General features: G+C 35.4%; 1 protein-coding gene across 10 annotated transcripts in view; it reads right to left on the bottom strand.

Annotated features, from left to right (window-relative positions):
- Nucleotides 1-576: 576 nt before the first annotated feature.
- The window catches only part of DICER1 (dicer 1, ribonuclease III), a 67,094-nt gene continuing 50,393 nt past the window's right edge, over nucleotides 577-17,277 (bottom strand). For 9 of the 10 annotated variants that reach the window (XM_015630235.2, XM_015630238.3, XM_015630233.3 and 6 more), the window contains 7 exons: nucleotides 16,474-17,257; nucleotides 14,936-15,091; nucleotides 10,869-11,751; nucleotides 8,591-8,859; nucleotides 5,865-6,027; nucleotides 5,692-5,767; nucleotides 577-5,380 (listed from right to left, as the gene is read on the bottom strand). In XM_015630235.2, coding sequence (XP_015485721.1) covers nucleotides 5,215-5,380; nucleotides 5,692-5,767; nucleotides 5,865-6,027; nucleotides 8,591-8,859; nucleotides 10,869-11,751; nucleotides 14,936-15,091; nucleotides 16,474-17,257 — 2,497 coding nt within the window. In that variant the 3' untranslated portion in view covers nucleotides 577-5,214. The remainder of the gene's footprint in view (nucleotides 5,381-5,691; nucleotides 5,768-5,864; nucleotides 6,028-8,590; nucleotides 8,860-10,868; nucleotides 11,752-14,935; nucleotides 15,092-16,473; nucleotides 17,258-17,277) is intronic. The other variant, XM_015630239.3, reaches the window with a different exon arrangement.

The raw sequence follows: 17,277 nt of genomic DNA on the forward strand, positions 1-17,277 counted from the left end.
AAGACTTCACAATGTGAAGTTTTCAGAAAGGAATACTCTTTGTCTGGCAGGTCTGAATTGTCTCCATAAAAGATACATGACAGTACTGTACCAGTCAGAACATTCTACAAACACACTGCTAATATTCAGGATAAACAAAATACTAACAGAAAACAAGCAGAAAAAGAATGAAATTGACTTCATTAATGCTGAGACTATAGCTCATAGTAACATACTATTCCTAAACCATGTGCCAGTCATGCAAAGCTGTGCTGCAGAACCCTTGTGCTCTGGGGCCTCTCAGCTACAGCAGACATTTTGCAGGTATAATGGTCAACACAGAGATCAAATCGTACCACATACACCATCATTTTTAACCTGAGTGTCCCTTAAGAGTCTTCACATAGCTCTGAAGACAGTTCATTCATCAGAGCAAGGAGACATGCAGACTTGTCTTTAAACAAGGTGAAGAAATATTGTTTGCAAAAATGTTTTCATAATTTTTAAAAAATTTAGACTGAACAGCAATTTTTTTGTAAATGCTAGAAGATTTATGGAGATACTAACAAGAATTAAAAAAAAAGCAAAACAACAATACAAGGTGAACAGACCATAACTTTATTGAAGATATACTCAGCTACAATTATTACAAAAAACTATTAAAGGTAATTGTGATCCATAAGGTGCAGATTGCAAACTTCTGCAGCATGATTACAGTATGAATGAATTACATTTTATGTCCCTTAAAGACAGCTGCAGCATGTGATGGTAAATATTTTATTGTCCATCAAATTATATTTGTTATTCTTTCTACTTGATTTTAACCATCTTTTCAGTCACACTATTTACAATAAAAATGCCTGCAATTTCCAATTATTGTTCACAAACATTTTTCTCCCCAACTTGCTGCTGCAGTAAATTCTGAGTGCATCTACAAAGCAATTAAAATAGTCTGTGGTTGCCATTCAAATAAGAGGGAAAACCCCAAGGACTTTATTGGATGAAATTTATTTTTAAGAATTGTAGTTAGCTTTGATAGAAGTTAATTTTAACTGCTAGTGGAGTATACTACAATGACCTCTAGATATTTGCTAACATAATTCATATTGAGTTACAGCTGATATTTAGATTACATTTGATGGTCATGAACTGTAGTGTTTAAAGTTTAAAATCTAATATGAAAGTAAAGAAATTAACTTCTTGAAGATTAGAGCAATTGAAAAAGGATCAATGTCAGTAATTAAGTACTGAAAATCTAAATGCTTCTTGCTTCATTCATATGAAAAATACAGAGATTTCCATGAAAATGCGTTCATGGGCAACCCCATCCAAAACAAACCCAGAATACTGTCAGAGTCAAGTGCAGTATCAGAGCAGACCACAATGCTATTTGTCAATTTTGGATTGTGTGTACTGCTGTGACTGGGATACAAATAATCCATTTTCTGTACAGAAAAATGCATAGAATATGTAGCATATGTTATAACATATGCAGTAACATAAACCCCCCCCATTTTCCAGTTGATGGTTCTGTATTTGCTCACAAGGAGGAAAAATGAAACTCTGTAACATACATACAAGATCTTCAGGCATGTAAATGAATGCAGTTCCATTGACTAAAATGATACTACATCAATTTGCACCAGCTGAGGATCCAGCACCTCATCCCTGGGCCACCACTATTCTCCTCCCCAGCACCAAAACTGGTTCTAGTTCAAGTTCTGTACTCAGCAGTTGCAACATACTATTGTGTAATGATACTTAAAAATAGTAGGCTTTTTTTTGTATGGACTTTAGCAGCATCAAGCTGAACAAACACTTCAGAAGTCACTACTGGGCACTCAATATCCAGACAGGATAGTTTCATTTAGTTGAGGTTGACCAAATTACTAGGGGCTGTCTTCTCCCAGAAATTACATTATACGTGTAAAATGTTGGTTTGTTCAGAGATAATTACTGGAGTGTCAGTCAGAGGTCATTCTAATTTTAATTACTTCACATAACAGTAAAATGATGTAGTAGAAAAATAATAGCTTTAAAATACAATCAAGAGTTGTGACACATCTTTGTTGTATTTTTCCACGTACAGTAAAAATGCCACAGACGTTACAAATGACCTATTTAAGTTGTGCAAGTAAATGACACATTGCAGGCATTAAAAACTATCTTTTTCAAAGTCATTAAATCAGAACAGCAGCAAGGCCAAACCACATTTTTCCTCTCTGTTAAGCATTTTTTTCCTTGAAATGAGGTAAAGCATGGTACCAAGTGCAATGCTTATTTGTGCTACATGAACAGAACAGCGCAAAAAAAAGCCATAAAAATAAAAACGCAGCATAGTTAGGAGGACTGTTTAAAGTACAGTATAACAGGACTTAGATAAAAAACCCCAAGGTTCATGCCAACTAACCCCCACACTATTTATGATGAGCCTGTGTGGTTACTTTTGAAGATGGGCTGCAACAGTCCGCTTACACTTGTGCTTATAGCATGTCAAGTGATTTCTATCCCAACCTTCAAATGATCAGATTTAGGTCTTTAATAGCGTACACTGTCCAGTATCAAAATCATATCAACTGTAGGCTAAAACACACAGATGCGTAACATGGAAACTAATATGGATTTTCTGCCTCAAAGGATAAAAAGTATTTCAATGAGGTCACACTGGAAAAAATCGTGGCATTTAAAATGCATTTAAAAATGCATCAGCAGCAGAAACTACTTTATAGTCAGCCACTACACATTTTGGATGTCCAATTCACACGCTTTATCTAGTAACAAAGTGATCATTAAACTGTTCTGAAACACAGAGTAGGTTCAGCTGATTTTGTCTGCACCCAAACATCCTGCAACCACTTCACTGCTAGCAATTACCTGAAACCCCTGAGAATCTATAACCTTGTAACAATCAGTAAGAATTTTAGGCATTCAAAGAATAACTGGAATTTTAGCTTTTCATAATGCAATTAAAACTACTTAAGACTTTCTAGATGGTCTGATTTAATCTGCTAATTGACGTCTGGCCAGAAACACAGAATTGTTGACATCAGTAATCATGTATTTTCACTAAGAAACTTCAGTCCTACCACAAAGAGCAAGCTATAGCTAAAATCAGTGATTATTTTTTTTTTTAGTTTTTCAAACAGCTAACGCAAAGCAATTTACATTTGAGAATTTGGACTGCATGTTTTTATGTTCCATAACAACATATCATCTACACTTGCAGTTCTTATACCTCCTTTCACGACTGAAGTACCAAACAAATCCTAGACTTTTTTTATAAGCTAGAATTTTAATTCTTGGTCTGACTCCTATAACAAGCAGCTTTCAAATATAAGAAGGGTCCTTTTCACAGACTGAAAAGTGACAAATAGCAAATATACGAACTTTTGAAAACTGTATTTCAGAAAAGCTTAATGTCTGCCCCTTGTCACTAAGGCATTTACTTTATTTTTTTGTAAAGAAAGCAAGAGCTGACAGTTTTTGTTTTGTTTTAGTGTGCATTTGTGAGGAAAGGGTTTAAAAGCAGGAAATACAGTATTTGTTTGTAATTTAGTTCATAAGACACAGCATCAAGTTCAAACTATTGTGCTGGAAAACGTTAAAACACCTTGCTCTGCTTTCTCAAACTTCAAGCATAATTAACAGGGCAAAATTGCAGCAAACCTCTACTGATACTGGTGGGAATACAAGACCCACAGCTTTTTTTAAAAGGTAAATTAAGAGGTATTATAGTTACAGTGCAAAAAATTAAAATTTCAAGCATAATATATAAACATAGCACCAAAACAGAAAAAAAACCAATGCATGCAAAAATAAAAAGGAAAAGAGAAGAAAAGAACTGAGGTATTTAAGTGAAGAGTGCCTACAAAAATCTAATTAAAGAAGTATAGGCAAAGCCTAAAAAATACACAAGTATGATTTCCCCCCACGCTCCCAGTAGACCAAAACACCAATGAGCTAGTTTCTCTAAATTAAGGACCTAAATCACGGATGTATCAAAAGTACGGCAGTTATATCTCAAACATCAACTTTCATGTTATTTAACAGCACAGCTTTGGTAGATGAAATATGCATGCAACTCTGAAAAGTACAGTAAGAAATTTACGTGGAAATATCTCTAAGTGTAAAGGTGCTCTGTTTGTTAAATACGTAACCAATTGACTATAAAATCTGCAGCATATCTTAGGTGTGATATGTCTAAGGTTATTTTGTTAGTGACAGTTTGCACTGTGCAATTATTTGTTGCTGTTTCCAGTATTGGAACTATTTAGCTTGCAGGTTTGTGTAAAATTGGAACTTTAGCCAAAGACCATATTTCGTTTATGGTATAAAAAAAACTGTAGACTAACCACCTCCTCAGAATTGTTAAAAATAACCTAATTACATATATATGAATATAATTTCTATTATAATCCTGTAATAAGTCACAGCTATAGTAATGAGTTGTACTGTAAATATAGAGCTGTATCATTGTAAAATGCATAAGAAAATGAAGGGAATGTAAAACAGTTTGTTCCAAAAAAGATCAGAAATTAAAGATTATTAATGAGGGTTTATTTATTTTTAAGGCAAGAACCTTTTTTTATGCAAGACTGTGTGGCATAAGGAAACCAAAGTTTCACTCTACCAGTATGCCAGCCACTTCAATTAAAATCTGTCCCTAACAAATAAGTGCAATAATGATTGGGAATGCCATCTTAATGTAAAAAGATGACATGGAGAGAAAAAAAAAAGGAAAATAAAAAGGAGAATACTGGCACACTTAATCTTTCTTATACCCAATCATCCAGTACAGTTTATCAACTGCATTATGACTGGCACTAGTGCACAGATTGAAGAATTCCAAGATTACTATATATATAAATCTAACAACTGCATTAGGCATAAGCTCCCTGGCCTTCTAATACTAAGCAAAGCTGTACTGACAAGAAAAGTAAACCAAAAAGACCTGACAACAATTATTCTGAACACTTGCTAAATATCATCATTAAAGCACTCTCGTGATTAAACAAAGCAGAAGTGAGGAAAGAAGACAAGATTGTGTTTGCGCAAAAAACTATAACTACAATTAGTTCCAAAATTTTATACATGTTAAATGTTTTGTTATCTATTCTGTTATCAAACTTTAAATTCTGTCTTCCAATTTGTTCCTCTCAACATCAACGTTTTTTTAAAAATTTGCTTTATTTGTATGTTATTTTTTCCCCATTTCATTTATTTTTAAGAGGAGTCTCAGCTGTTTGGGACCTGAGGTTGATTTGCTTTGAGGCTTCGTAGTGCTCTTCTCGCAGCTGCAGATTTGGCAATCCTGTAGCTTCTGCCAACACCTTTAAACTTTCCCTTTCCTACAACTTCCACTGTAACTCTGACCTTTCCATCGTAAGTTCTTTCCGCAGGACTGCAAAAATATACACAAGAATTACTTACTGCCAAGGCAAGGTAATGTGAAATAAGAGACCTACATTCTTTTTTCTACAGAAGTTGAAGCAGTAAAATTAAACAGAAATCATTACATTTCTCAGAAAGCTATGCAAGGAAAAGAAAAAAATAAAGAACAATGGACACAGTGATGATTAGGTTAGCTGATTAGTGCAAAAGAAATTACAAGTACTTTGCGACATTTAAAAATTCTCTGTATTCATGAGAATTCATGAGGCACAGTTTAGAAAAACTTTCTGTCATTGTGTATGGAAGAAAGCATATTCTTACCTAAATTTGGCTGTCTCTGGCTCCATTTCCAGCAGCTCTCGCACTGGAGAACGGGGCACATTTGCAGAAAATTTTTCTATTTGGGAAAAAAAAGTGAAAAACAAAAATTAGTTTTTTTCTTCTCATAGCAGATGGCACTTTATAATTAGTAATTTTCTGAAAGCTGGCAATACCTATTAGTGGCCTCATCATTGGATAGTACACTTGCCAAACCATTTCCAAGGACATTCCACTATCCATATAAATGGCACCAGCAAGGGACTCAAATATATCCCCCATGGCCTTTGGTACTTCAATGTCTTCCTCTTTTTCTTCATCTTCTTCAGATCTTCTGAGCTGTTTGCAATTAAAAAAAGACAAAAGTGGGAGGGGGAGAGAAGGGGAGGAGAAAAGAGAGAAACAATTGCTTAATTTCAGTAAAACAAAGATCTTCAGAAATGTAAGCTCTCTTACATCCTGTATCCTGTGATGCTTCCTTCAAGTTTTTAACTGACAACTTCCCAAAACAGCACTGTTGTTTTATTCCCCAGGGAAACCACGTTGCTGGTTATATCATTTTTCAAATATGGAAAAAAATTCCCAACCACCACTGTGTACAGGGAACTTTTCTACTTTGTGAATTCCCTCTGTGATAATTCTTTAGGACTTCACCATGGATCTGTTTTTCCCAATCAGAACCAGACTTCTATCAGTTAATACCAGAAAGCTATCCATAACAAATGAAGAGTTCACATACTGTCTCTCCCAAAAAGAAACTTTAAAAATCTCTAAGGTCAGTCTCTGGATAAAGGTTGCACATGCCTCTCCTTACCTTATTCACCCCTGAAGACAAGCATGAAACAAGCACTAGTAAAATAAGACATTAATGACTGAAAAACACCACCACCAGACTGAGCTAACAGACATTTTGGTGTTTAAGTGCAGCAGGCAGTGTTTTCTTCTATACTACAAATTTAAGACATTAATCTATTCTCACTATCAAAAATAAACTTTCAGTATAGGTCTTAAAGGTCTTGAGCTGATCTAATCCTTTACTAAAATACTTTAAACACATGTAATATACATTTGCCTAACTTCAAACAATGTAAGTTGAAAGCAAAGATTTTGACCATTACACTACTCTGCCTAAAGAGAAATAAGTTTCTGTCAGTCTTCTCCCCCAGCAGCTACCCTCTCACTCCATTTGGGGTTTAAAATCCAATTCAGCCCTCTTAAGAGTGACCATAATACTTCATAAATGTGTTCCACCCAATATTTCTACCTGAAATAAATCAAACAAGTAGTCAGGCCTGACACATACAGCAATACAAACCGGAATTCTGACGTTAAAAACCGAGTTCAACTGTTTTGAATGGGGTACTTCATACCAAGTGTAAACTGAAATACTCCTGCATTATAATGAAATAACAGAAGAAGAGAGAAACTAAGAGCTGTAGGGCAAGGGACAGATGTTTCATGAGTGAGATTTGAAAAAACAGAAAAGCAGATGACGTGGAGACACACATGGAAACCAGTCTAGCTGGCATGAACTGCAGAAACAAAGACTCTTACATTAAGTGATGAAATAAGAGTTTCAGTAATTCAGTGCCAGACCAAGATAGGGAGCAGGCGTAGGGAGAGTGAAACAAGGATTTTATTTGAAACAGCTATCACACAATTTGGTTGCAACTTTGGTAAAAGTTTCTTTTTGCATACTTGCAGAAACTGAACAAAGCAAAAATAACACTGTAAGCTCTGAAAACAAGTTCCTAGCCTTTTCACTCATATTGTGGAGAAAACAAGAGACTTAAGAGTTTAATCCTCTAATGTAAAGTCATTTATATTATCTAAACCCCAATGACAAATTTCTTATTCAATGTTTAATACATTTTTCCCTTAAAACATGGTTTTCACTCTGCAACAGAGTGCAAGGGCTGTGAACATATATACGTGACTGAAATATTTTGATTCCTAAAGTTTTAAATTGTCTATTAGAGAAAAAAAAATTAAATACAAAAATAACATGCTTGTTTAGAGTGTTGGCATGTTGGCAGACAGAATATTTTTAAAGAGATTGGTCCATTTTTCAGAAGACAAATTATTGTGGACATTACTGGGTAACACTTTTAAAGAAGGATAATGAGAAGTTCATCTCTTCCAGATCCTGATTAGAGCTTGACTCACACAGTCCTTGCTCTCAGAGATTTCTTAACCAGCTTATATACATTAATTACTTTTACCACATTCTCCAGAAAACAGAGGTTCATTATCATCAGCCTTCCTGCACAGCACAAAATATGACCTGTGTTTGCAGGTCTTCAGTGAAAGTGAAGTGGCTTACTTGAAAGATGCATATAATGTTTCCATGGCTAGCAGAATGCCTTTAGGAGCATGTCAGACATACTTTAGTATAATGCAGTAACATCTCCTCCAGTAGAAATCATAAGAAAAAAAAGCAGAAATCTCTTGTCAGTGTACTGCATTTAATAATCCCAGCACTGTGCCAAGGTAGCTTTGTTCATGGTGTTGTATGGATACCCTACTCTGAGTCAGCTCTACATGACTTAGCAACTCTTCCCCACAATTTTACGTTGTAGTAGTGCTTCCTATCACTTGATGAAAGCAGCAAGCTAAGTGTGTGTCCCACATTGCTCTAACAACACAAGAGCAAAACAACTACTAAAATCAAGTGCCACAGAAAAACCTAGACGCAAATGGCTTTCAAATTAATTAAGTTCTGCAAATTCTAATTGATTTCATACTTTCTGAAGGCTGTAGTTTACTTTGCATATTGTGACCTTTTATTACTGGGAGCCTGCTTCTTTGGCTGCTGTGTGCATAAAATATAACAAAAATGCCAAGAAATCCAGTGACATGCTTCAAATCAGATACTGAACATATTTCTTCTACTTTCACTAACCTCAGAATCCATTCCTTGCATTTCATTCTTTTCCATTTGAAACTGCACAAAGTCATCAATAACATGAAACAGTTCAGGAGAGACAGCTTTGAAGTACTTGTGGTAGTCATACTTTACAGCTAATGATGCAAAAATGGTATTATTGACTAGAGCAGATCGTAGGTCAGTAAGAACTCCTGGAGAGTGTTGCCGTGGGTCTTCATAAAGGTGCTTGGTTATGAGGTAGTCCAAAATTGCATCTCCCAGGAATTCTAAGCGCTGGTAACAATCTTAAAGCATTGGAAATAAAAGAATGTACAACACCACAATTAAGTTTAACACACACATTCTTTCCAGGCTTTCTGGATAAGAAGTTTGGTACAGTGCCATGTAAATTCCACTAACAATGCCCAGAGAAGACAATCTGTTTTTTAAAGGAAGTATCCTTGTGTTTAAACAGATTGCTAATGAAATACTAAGAAAAATAAATCAGGAAAACTAGGAGCTATATCTAATAATAAAGCAAATTTTGAACAAAATGTTAATTGGCAGGCTAGAAAAACAGCTGTGTTTATAATCAATTATCAAGACCTTCATGTGCTGAGAAACATTGAAAAGTAAATTTAAGAGATTCTGCCAGCAGACTGATCTGAAAACTGTAACAGTTAAAAAAAATTAAAAAGTAGAAACAATTAATATAAAAAAATCAATGTATTAAGGGCAGGGGAACCCAAAATATGAGATTTTTTTGTCTGATTTGCCACCCATTAAGACACCTTCAACAAAGATCCCTATTTAGGATATGTCTTACAAACTGGAAATCAAAGTTGTCAAGCCTTTGCTTTTTTGACAATTGGCAGGGGCCATGGGAACAGAGAACCAAGAACATCTATTTTTAGAACACAAACAAAAGCAAAAACCCTCTTGAATGTAAATATGGGTAGGTAGATTGAGAAGGAAGAAGACAAACTACACAGAAGTTACCATGAGAGTGAACTGACTAACACTAAGTTGCTTTTATAGCAGCTGAACCTAAAACACTGCCAGATCTCAACTGCTAGCTGCTACTTAAAGAGAAAAAGTTACAGGTAACAGCTAGTCACAGTTGTCTCACTTGGTAAACAGAAATGAAATCAAAAGTTTTCCTACAGTGTCAACAATGTAATTTTAACTGGACATTATGCCTCAAGGTTTCTGGAAGTGTATATAGATATTTATGTATGTCTAAAAATAAAGGAATAATTTAATTTCAATAAGTTTTGCGAAATATTTGTAAAAAGTAAATACATATGTGGGTAATATCCCCTACAAAGAAAAAACAAAGCAGTGCTTCTGTGTTTTGTCAGAACTGTTTCTCACTGCAGTAGCATTTCAAAAGTACTTATTTCTTTAATGAAAGCAGAGTTTTCTCACTTCTTGGAATAAGGGCCTAATTCACTATGGGGAAAAATTCAGACTGCTGACTGGAAAGAAATTTGCCAATCACTACAAATAGGGCTGGAAATTTACCATAGTTTGCTTTTGATTGCTTATTATTGTAGGAAAATATGCAAGTTTTACAATGAACAAATATTACATCAATTACTATAAGCAAGAGCAATTAAAGATCACAGAAATACAAATCTCTACCCCACTAAAATGTTTTATGAGATCATGTACAGAAACATTAAATGTTAATCTGAAACTAATACTTAGTCTGATTTAGTCAATTACTTCAAAGTTTGACTTTAAATATTTACTCAATAAAATTCCTAGACTTTGAATTCACATCTTCAAAGAGAAGTCTCCACATTCTGCACTCCTATAGATTATTCACCTAATAAAAGCTGTAGTCTAGAGTTCATCTTCAGAAGTACGAAATATAACATTATTGGGATTCAATTACAGAAAAAAATTGCTAGATATATTTGGAAAATATGTCTGCTATTTCCTGAAGTACATGGCAATTTTCCAGAGCTCTACAAGAACTCATTTCCATTAAATGAGGATCTAATGTCAGTGATACACAGCCAGTGATAGAGCATTTATCACTGATGCTCTTTCTCAAAACATGGTGAGGTCTCAGTAAATATACTTTATCTGCATCAAGTCAAAATATGACTAATCACTGAGATATAAACTGAGCAAGTATCCCCCTCTAAATAGTGAGCAAAATACTATTTTTTAAGATATTGTATTCCAAGACTATTGTAACATGTGATGTCTAAAGAAAGTCTATAAATGGGAGAATACAAGATGCTACTTCTCTTGCTTTTGCAATATGGAGAAAAAACTATAGAGCTTTTTGAAAACAACTTACCAGTAATGGTATTATAATGGTAAGAGGCATGAGTAAATGCCTGAAGAAGATAAGCCTTGTTCTTAAAACTGTAATTTATTTTCTTCTCAAAGTTTTCAAAACCAGAAATAAGGTGATTTAGGGTTTTTTCAGCATCTGGGTGATCAAACATACACCTTGGTGGAATCTTCAAACAGCCATACTCCAGGTCTTTACACAGAGAAGGCTCTGAATTAGCTACAGAAGCAGAAACAGAATTTGGTGAATGATTTTTCTGCTCACTGTTACAGTTCTCTGCGGTAGCACAGAGAGTGCCTTCCCAATCAGTCTTTTTAATTACAGGGAGCACCTTCAGCCCCAAGGAACACAGGAAAAGCTGAGCAGCTCTTTCACCACAGCTGGTCAGATAGCAGCCCAACAGGGCTTCCACACAGTCTGCAATGCTCTTGTCAGCAATACACTGCTCTGTATGCAAGTCATAGGAGATGGACTGTTTTCCTGCATCAACACCGCAGTTTTCCTCTGATGGATTCCAGAAGCCCACTACAAAATCATCCTCTTCAACAGCCTTGCTAGGATCCAGATAGCACATAGCATCCCAAGAGCTATAGTCAAAATCATCAAAATCTGATGAACACTGAACATTACCCACGGATGACTTTTTGGGTGCTTTCCATTCATAGTTTGAATCAGTGGTTGAAAAGTGTGAGAGTGAAATTTTCTTCACAAAAGCCCCTGATCCCATTAACATATTATCGATGAATTTGATATGCTCCTGATCATACTCCAGAAAATCATCTTCAAAGTCTGTTTCCTCCTTGGGCAACCTCCACATTAGGTCTTCATTCTCTTCATCATCATTATAATCATCAAGTTTACCATTAGCCAACATGTTTTCCTTTGTCTATGAAAGAACACAAAAAAAAAAGAAGAAGGAAATGAGACACTTTTACTACAGAAAGATCAGAAAAGCAGGATTTGAGAAGTATCTCCTAATCATAGTACTGATTTTTTACTTGTTCCTAAGTACACTGTCTGATCAGATGCACAATACAACCTCAACTTACACAAGGACTGGAATTATTGTCCTGGAATACAAACTGTCACTAACCTACAATAGTGTGTGTTCAACACATAGCACACGCTGCATTTCAGAGGAACCTGTGCTCGTACTTGAATGTGAGGCACATACAATGAACTTTATATCCACTGAACATTATACACTTACACACCGAAATAACAACAGAAAAATCTAAATTAACAAATTTTAGGAAGTCAAAGAAAGTTCTGGGCACATCCTTCTCTGAAGATGCTAAGTAAGGCTATTACAAATGTTGAATCAATGCTATTTTGAAGATTTTTTTCCTACATCTTTCTACAGAGAAAATGCATTCAAGTAGGGTTTTTTTCAGGTTTTTTTTTTCTTTTTGTTTCTTTTTTTTACAGGCTATACTTCTAGCTCTAACTAGTAAAAGAGAAGGCAAAATTGTCATCAATTTTCTAATACATACATACACACCCACAACAGTAAAATTAATGATGTCTTATGCCTTTTACCTCCTCATATTGAACAAATTGGCACGGACTGACGTAAATTACAAACTGAACACAAATATTCCCAAACTATGTAACTCTTCACAATTTGCCATGGCCCCTATCCAGGAAAGCACTTAAACATATTAGCTAAATGCACTGGTAGTCTTCGTAACATCAAAAGGACTATTAACAAGCTCAACACAGCAACACGGATGTCAGCAGGAATTCTGCCACTGAATTTGACAGGAGCAAGATCAGATTCAAAGCACTTTCCTGGACTGGGTCCTGAAAGCCAACAACATTTTGAATCAAGTGAAACAGCCTTTATCAGCCCTGAACCTATGCATGCCATAATTGTAGGGCTCAGTCACTAAATCCTGCAAATCTGTGAACTAGATGCTACCACAGGGGATGCTCCCCTTTGGGCAAAACACACACCCAACTAGAGGTGTGGATGGGTGGCAGCTTTAAGGGGCACTAGGTAGCACTTAAAACTGTCTAAGGATCAAAGAGATCTCAGTGCTCCTCATTGGGATGGACCAGGCTTAGTCAAGTTTAGTAATGAGAGGAAAAACAAATGGCTACAGAAGTTCTTAGTTTAGACACTGCTGAAAGAATTCCTGCTGCTCTAATTACCTATCTCACACACATACACACACACACAGAAGGGACTTCTGTAACTTTAATTGATCAGAAAGATAACAAAACTGAATTTAAGATAGTCATTTTAGACACTTGTAGTAATATAGAACTTAATGTAAGATTAATTTAACCAAACCCAACAACGACAAGCGCTGCTTTTTCTTGATACACACCACTCGCCACATTTACTACTGAAATAAAATAAGTGTCTGAATGAGACATGTCTATACAGATGCTCCAAAACAGATTTTGGCATTTGTTTTCACAAAGATGGAACAAATTATAAATTTTTACTGTGGTTTCATTCACAAGTTTCTTAAAATGAAATTGTAAGTAGCAGGACAGCTACATGAACTATCCTAACATCACTTCTTGTACATTGAAAAAAAATTCATTAGAAAAAAAATTCTAAGGGATAAGAATGAGCAGTGGCTAAAGGAAACAAAATAATCCTGATTGTTAATTTTTTTTCTCATTAGCATTTAAAAAACAAATCAACGATGGACCCCAGAAGAATAATTTTTTCTTAAATAATATCTGACTAATTTTCAGGAAATTATTGCCAATTAAAAGGTGATGCAAAATACAGGTTAAGTGCTTTTTTAATGCTGTTTTGGAAGATAGCCATTTGATAAATGAAGAAAGACTTTTCCCCCTAATAAAGCTTGTATAGTATACAAGTCAAATACTAGCATTTGACTACTATGTTTTAGTAATAATTTGTCATAATGAGATCTCTATTTTCAGTTATGGACCATCAGCCCATGGATGGAGAATGAAATTTACATCCAAGAAAGCAAAGTATCTACTTAGCACAACTCCCCTGCCCCTACTATTTAGCTGCATCACTCTCTGAATTTTGGTCTGAAACTGTATGTTTTATTTACAAATAAACAGTGACTATCACAGAGGAGTTGTTGTAGAAAACTGAAACCTTTTAAAAACCAACAATTAGCTCCAGTCCCAAATGTACTATCTAATTTTCCAGAAAGGTATAGCAGGAAGTCCCTTTGAAATGAAATCTTGGCACAGTACAGAACCACAATAATCAGGTTGTTTTATTCTGCAATAAACATTTATTTTCACAGTACATCCATCCACCTAACAGTACTCTCATGTGCCCTCTGGTGGTTCTACAGTCTGAGTGTGGTCTTCAGAACAGGGGAAAGAAAGAAATCCTTCCTCCTTCCCCTGAACTCCAAACCAGTCTGAAACACTACATTATCACTGACTGCTACGATTGCTGGCATTTCTGAACTTGGCCTTCTGCTCATGTCAGAAAATAGTGTGAACTTGTCCTCATTCAGATCTGTCATTGTGAAGCATTTGATAAGACAGTGAAGGTGTCAGACAGTGCTAGAAAGCTTAAGCCAGCACTGTATTAGACATGAGAAGCAGCTCCCAGTCATACCCATGTGTAGCTGCCATATCCATATCGAACATTGTCTCAAGCCAGTTCTACTCTTCAATCTGCCTCAGCACTATGAAAAACACCAACAGTTTTTCATATATTTTATAAAGGTGAACTCATTTATTAAAAAGCAGACAGTGTTCTGCCTGAACATATTACAACTAAATCAGTGATATTGCCATTTAAAATTTCCAACAGAAACTTCTGAAAAACTCCTGGGAGCAGGCTAAATAGCAGCAGAAAAGCATTTCTCCTCTGCTTGTCCACTAAAATCTACACTCAGTATTGGATGATGTGCAATAAATTTCCTTCAGGTTCTGTTTATAATCTGTTTTCCTCCATTTTCTTACAGAGAAGTTTTATAAAGAAAAGCAATATACAGATTTACCTTTTCTTTGCTGAAAACAGTGAAATAACTGGGGGTGCTGGGATGAGGTAGGGATGAAAGAATACAGACACACAAATAACTACTCATCAACATAGTAGAACAAATTCATACCATTTCATCTTTCTCCCATTTGTCAGTGTTGCTCTTGTCCTGATTTACTATGTAACCAGGAGGAAGCCAATTGACTGGGGGATCAAAAATCGACACCACCATGCGACTTGGCAGTCCTTTCTTTTTTCCAAGGCGATACAAGTTACAGTTGCTGACCTTTAAGAAGAACATTCTGATAAACCTTTGAACATACATTTACATGAATAGGCTAAAAGGCTGAAGCAAAAAAAGCTGTGTCAAGCTGGACCTTGTATTATTATGCATTTTCTCCAAGCCTCAAAAGGGAGTTCAGTTTTCATAATACAGTAGAACCAACCCAAAGCAAGATACACATCTTCCTCTTTTTTTTTTTTCCTGAGGCCAAGCATATTAGGTGTGACTGTTTCAGTTTAAGAAATTTAATATATTACATTTTCCTCACAAAACAAACTGATTGTTAGTTCTAAAATAATAGTAAATAGAACCTGTATAAGTGTCATTTATTACCAGTATAAATAATCATCACTCAGACTACATTTGGAATGAAAAATTCTTATTTATAGGTATATTGACCTAAACCTTGGCAGTAGAAAGTGTTAAAACAGTTCCATATAACACTTATTAAGTCATAATCCAGATGTTATTTTGATAGCCTCTAGAATGATTTTAAGTGTTTTAAAGGGAAGGGAAAAAAGCATTCACAGATACAAATATATTTTTGAACTATCAACCACAGATCTTTTTTTCCTCTTTTTAAATGCACTTTACATGTTTTAAAGTCCTGAAATTTGAACTTGAATATTCAATCACTTCTTTTATTTGAACAGCACAACTCCATTAGCACTCCTTATTTTCCAAGATTAAACTATACAATCATTTCATTTTTAGAGTGATGTATTTTATTAGAGGTAGACAATCAATGCCTGGGCACTTAATTGAAATTATCACATCATGTGGGAAAAAAAAAACAATCAACCAGAAGTTTTCATGGCTGATTATTCTAGTAGAAGCAGAACTGAAGACTCTTGTCCCTACTGTTTACATTTACTCTAAAATACTTTCACAAGTTTTGTTGCAATAGTTCTGTAAGACATTTTTGTTGTTTCACTTTTATGTAAGATGCTACAAATTTCAAGGAAAGTATCTTCTTGAGGAAACAAAGGAAAGGTCAAGTAAAACTGCAACCTAAGGCTCTGTGCTGCTAATTCAATCCTTCATTCAAGCATTGCTGTTAAAGAGCTCCTACTCAATACAGCTCTAGAGGTTCAGCACACCAAATGTTCTCACTAACCCAGAACTTTTAGTTTCATTCAATCCTGTCCTTTCTTAGGTTTGTAATCAGCTGGTTTAGATTTCAAACTGAACTGCAGAAAACAGTTCCAATCAATCACAGTTATGGCAACATTAAGCCCACAGTCCTGTATGATACTCAATGTATAACAAACAAAGCTGTGGAATTAAATCAACCTGTTCCCATTCAACCTTCCAGCAAAAATTTCATATATGTGGCTTGTTACAGCATGCCTTTTACACAGTATGACTGGATTGTTACTACTCACTTTTTTGCTTCTCATGTATGACAGCCGTCCCTCATGAGCGTCAGGGTAAGTGCAAAACAAGTATGTAGTGATGGCATGCTTTAAAAATGAATCACCAAGCATCTCTAGCCGCTCCAGGTTGAATCCATCACTAGCATTTGAAAGAGTCAAAGCTTGAAGAATGAGACCGGGATTAGGACCGAGAGTTTTTGAGGAGTACCCACTGCAAGGGCTCTTTTCAGAATCTGCTCTGTCTTTTGAAAGATTAATAGCTTTTGAAGTACTGGTGGTCACTGCCACTATGGGGCATCCATCTGAGGTAGATCTGTTAGCATTTCCATCAAGGTATTTATTACTCGGTAGAGTACATTCATTGCTGGGCTTGGGCTGGTTCTCACTGTTGTATAAATTCTGAATGGGATATGAGGTAGTTGGTTGTACAGGTATTTCCTGCCTGCAGTAATTCAGCTGATTTCCTTGGCAAAAGTCTTTGTTAACTAAATCACAATTGCCATTGGCAAGATTTTTATTATAAGAAACACCATTAATTGCTGCAAGTTCTACCGAGACATCAATTTGGAGTTTACTGGGTGACTCATTGAGCAATGTTCTGTAACTCACAGACATTTGGTCATGGTTTTCTGCAGAAGAGGTTCTATTAGCACCTTGATGTGCAGCATTTTCAGGGACAACAATTGTGCTGTGCTTACAGTAATTTTCATTCTCTACTACAGAGGAGTTAGGAAGAGAGATGAAGGACTTGCTGTCAATAGACTTTTTCCATCCAAAGTCCAGGTTAGGATATCTGTAAAGATAAACAGGAGG

The sequence above is a fragment of the Parus major genome, chromosome 5, assembly GCF_001522545.3.
Source record: "Parus major isolate Abel chromosome 5, Parus_major1.1, whole genome shotgun sequence".
Classification (NCBI taxonomy): domain Eukaryota; kingdom Metazoa; phylum Chordata; class Aves; order Passeriformes; family Paridae; genus Parus; species Parus major.